Here is a 3729-nt window from a genome sequence, read left to right on the forward strand (position 1 = left end):
TCAACCCAAGTCCTCGCAATCCCTACAGTATATACAAGACCATGACTCATTTCCTGTGAGCAGTTGGCGCATCGGTGTTTGGTTGTCGTCATACGCTGCTCAATATTATATCCCATGTCAATATTCGACATTCCCAAATTTTGTCAGTCCAACCCTGATTCATTTGCAAAGCTCTATATTGGAACCTTCACGTCTCCCCTAGGCCGAATCGGGCCGCCTCCTAGCATTGTTGCATGCTCGTGTGTCCCCTTAGACCAAATCATTATGTAAAGAAAGAGTCAGAGGCTGGGGGCGACGTTGCAGGTGCCTCATGGAATTTCTCGATCATGCTTGGCTTTATGTAGGCCAAGTGCTCACCAAGGCTACCACCCCTTGTCGGTGATAGTAGACCACCGAGGTTCATGGAGAAGCTATTGTGGAGGGTAATGATGAATGCAATGCAGTGCAAGAACGGCGTCAACTAGGACGCGACAAAGAGGTAAAACCATACATAATCTTTCATTTTTACTTTCTTGGCTGCTTCCGCTGAGATGGTAGTGTTTTACTAATGTATTTCCCGTTGCAATGCACGGGCAATTTTCCTAGTAATTATAAAAGTTTGTATGTAGTATATACTATATACGTGTCAACAACATGTCATGATTCCATGATAATTTAATCAACCTTGTGCGTGACTCGTTACTTGTTTGTATAATTCCAGCGCCTCCAGGAAAACCTTGGGCTGTGACAAAAACTGCCATCTTTTCTTAGCAGAAGATTGGAACTTGAAGTAAGAGAGGCATTCTTGCAATGTAGATTCTCCTCTCAGCATGGCATTCTCCTGCATGACCTGAACGGCTATGACCGGATCAACTCCAGCAGCAGCGAGCAGCAGGATTCCAATGTGGTCCGCTTCTAACTCACACCTAAATATCAAACACATATATGTAGGGTAACATATCATGAAGATATATATGAACACTTAATGTGATGGAGATGGAGATTTATGATAAGAGGTTAGACAAATATTCTGCATGATTTATGAACAATTAATGTCATGGAGATGAAGCATAAATAACCTTCGCTTGAAGGGCGCAAATACGGGAAACATGAAGGGCAATACGAGGAGGAACAAGATCGGCACTTTTTCAATGATCGAACTTAACCAGTGGATTATCCCTGACGAGTGCCTTGCAATAACGTGCCCAACCTATATGTACAACAAAAACAAGGGCAGCGCCAATTAATGAATGCCTGGTGAAAAACCAGCAAGAACAAGACATGCATACATGATTAGTATATATCTCTAAAGGTTTGACCGTATATCTGCAGACATTCTCCCCTCAACACACATTTTTATGTTTGACCGTATTTATACAATAATACACCAATATTTATGCCATCACATTAGATTCATGATAAAATATATTTTCATCATATACCAATTTTGGCAAAAAGAAAACTCAATCAAACTTTGTGATAGCTTGTAAATAGTGATGGCGTTTTAGAAGGCGATATGGTCTGCAATATGTTTGTATATATCTCTAAAGGTTGCTTAATTTTCATATGTATTTTTTGGAGGAATTTGCACTACCAGTGAAAATACAATAACAGTTAAAATAAGTTTGACTAATTAAGCACTTTAATTTGTAGGAAGTTATATGTGTGGCTACCTCATGCGCGAGCGTGAAGGCGATCTCGGCCTCACTCCTTTGGGGGTGGAGTAATGCAGTGTAGACTACGATTTTTCCGGCACCGGCGAAGGTCTCTGCACCCTTCTTTCCGTCACGCAGGAAGGAGTCTCCATTGATCTCGTCGTCTCTGACGACGATTACCTCCCAGTGGAGCCCATCCATCCACTGCAGCTCATCGGAGCGCGGCTTGGCCTGCTTGGCGACGTGCAGCTGCCTGACGGCGAGGCCATGGTGGGCAGCGCGGACCATGTCGAGGGCGATGCCGCGGACACGGACGGTGTCGGGATGGCGTGGGCCGAGGATCCTGGAGGCGTGCTCTTTCTTGAACTTGGCAAATTCGGCCTCGTCGCGCTCGCGCGCCTCTTCGTGGGAGAACAGCGCCAGATGGGTGCGGCCGCTGAAGGGCGCCCTCTCGCCGTACTTGAGGCGCACAGCGATTGCGGCCACGCCCGTCGCTAGGGCCGTCGCCGCGGCCACCTTCCGCGGGTCGTGGTGCCACGGCGGGGCCTCTGGCGGTGATGGTGGTGGCCGTTTGACGTGGTCGGAGTGGGAGAAGAATCGTCGCTGTACTGCCCCCAGACGGCAATGGAGATTATTGGTGCAGAGTAGGAGGCGGCGGGGGATGTTCCTCGGCATCTTCGTCCTTTTCGATCTCGGTATGCTGCTATGGGTTTAATATACACGTGCCGTGCTAGCTATGGATCATCGGAGATCTATTCTTTCTTTTTTTTAACACTGATAAGCCCTAAATGATCGAGATGCCTAGTTGTTTTTTTACGTGATAGCATTTTTTAACAGACGCAAGCGTTTATACCTACGCGGATACATGCACCCCCACGAATGCACACACGCACACCCTACCCCTATGAGCAAAGACTGAGCCGGAATATGATTTTTAGATTTACGAGGTCGCCGTAGACGTCTCGTCGTTGACGAGAATGTCTCTTCTCACTGAAAGCGCATCGTTGAAAATCCTTAAATAAATTCAGGAATAACGCGAGGACCAGGACTTGAACTCTGGTGAGCTCGGGATAGCAATGTCCCTCTAATCATCCAACCATAAATTGATTCACTTACGTGCTACTATATGACACGTTTTTTTAGAATAGATTATGGCACTATTTTGTTTTTTGCATATATCAATTTCCAGGTATGAAATTGCTAACCGGGCTAGCCACCCGGTAGCATACGACACGTTTTTTTTTGAATTATTTGAATTGCTTACCACATATGTCATGTGGTACCATATGACATGGTTAATTCACGGTACAGGAGACACAAAAAAGAAAAAAGATAGGAGAGTGATCTGCGCCGACACTTTGGAGCGGTCGCACCTTGTCCGTTGGATCTGGCCACCACTAGCCGTCAGACCCCCCTCTCTCGTCCCAAATCTTCCACCAACGCACGCGAGTAGCAGAGGGGAAAATACGGGAGTCGCCCAACGCTTAGCGCCGGTTGTGGAACGCAGTAATTTCAAAAAAATTCCTAGGCATACGCAAGATCTATCATGATGATGCATAGCAACGAGAGGGGAGAGTGTTGTCTACATACCCTCGTAGACCGAAAGCGGAAGCGTTATGACAACGTGGTTCATGTAGTTGTACGTCTTCACGACCCGACTGATCCTAGTATTGAAAGTACGGCACCTCCACGATATGCACACGTTCAGCTCGGTGACGTCCCACGCACTCTCGATCCAGCTGTGTGTCGAGGGAGAGCTTCGTCAGCACGACGGCGTGATGACAGTGACGATGAAGCTACCGGCGTAGGGCATTGTCTAAGCACTATGACGATATGACACTAGTAGAAAAAGGGCCATTTGTCCCGGTTCGTAAGGCCCATTTGTCCCGGTTGGGGAACCGGGACTAAAGGGTCGGTACTAAAGCCCTAAACCTTTAGTCCCGGTTCTTACAACAACCGGGACAGATGGGCCTCCACGTGGCCGCTGCGACGAGCCCAGGCAGGAGGGCCTTTGGTCTCGGTTGGTAGCACCAACCATGACCAAAAGGCATACACGCGTCATTAGCTGGCAGGAGCTGAGATTTTTGTTTTTTTT

General features: G+C 47.3%; 1 protein-coding gene across 1 annotated transcript; it reads right to left on the reverse strand.

The window, feature by feature from the left end:
• Nucleotides 1-523: 523 nt before the first annotated feature.
• On the reverse strand, nt 524-2309 carry LOC123176762 (mitochondrial metalloendopeptidase OMA1-like). The gene is made up of 3 exons (XM_044590829.1): nt 1653-2309; nt 1059-1189; nt 524-905 (listed from the first exon to the last, which is right to left on the reverse strand). The coding sequence occupies exons 1-3, from the start codon at nt 2307-2309 to the stop codon at nt 659-661; spliced, it is 1035 nt and encodes a 344-aa protein (XP_044446764.1). The 3' UTR covers nt 524-658.
• Between the last annotated feature and the right edge of the window lie 1420 nt (nt 2310-3729).

Source organism: Triticum aestivum, unplaced genomic scaffold (assembly GCF_018294505.1).
Source record: "Triticum aestivum cultivar Chinese Spring unplaced genomic scaffold, IWGSC CS RefSeq v2.1 scaffold330748, whole genome shotgun sequence".
Lineage (NCBI taxonomy): Eukaryota > Viridiplantae > Streptophyta > Magnoliopsida > Poales > Poaceae > Triticum > Triticum aestivum.

Coding starts and splice junctions, on each gene's coding strand:
- LOC123176762 (XM_044590829.1), bottom strand. CDS start 2,309: ATGCCGAGGAACATCCCCCGCCGCCTCCTACTCTGCACCAATAATCTC. Junction 1,190..1,652: donor CCTTCACGCTCGCGCATGAG/GTAGCCACACAT, acceptor TTGTACATATAG/GTTGGGCACGTTATTGCAAG. Junction 906..1,058: donor TTTGCGCCCTTCAAGCGAAG/GTTATTTATGCT, acceptor TTTGATATTTAG/GTGTGAGTTAGAAGCGGACC.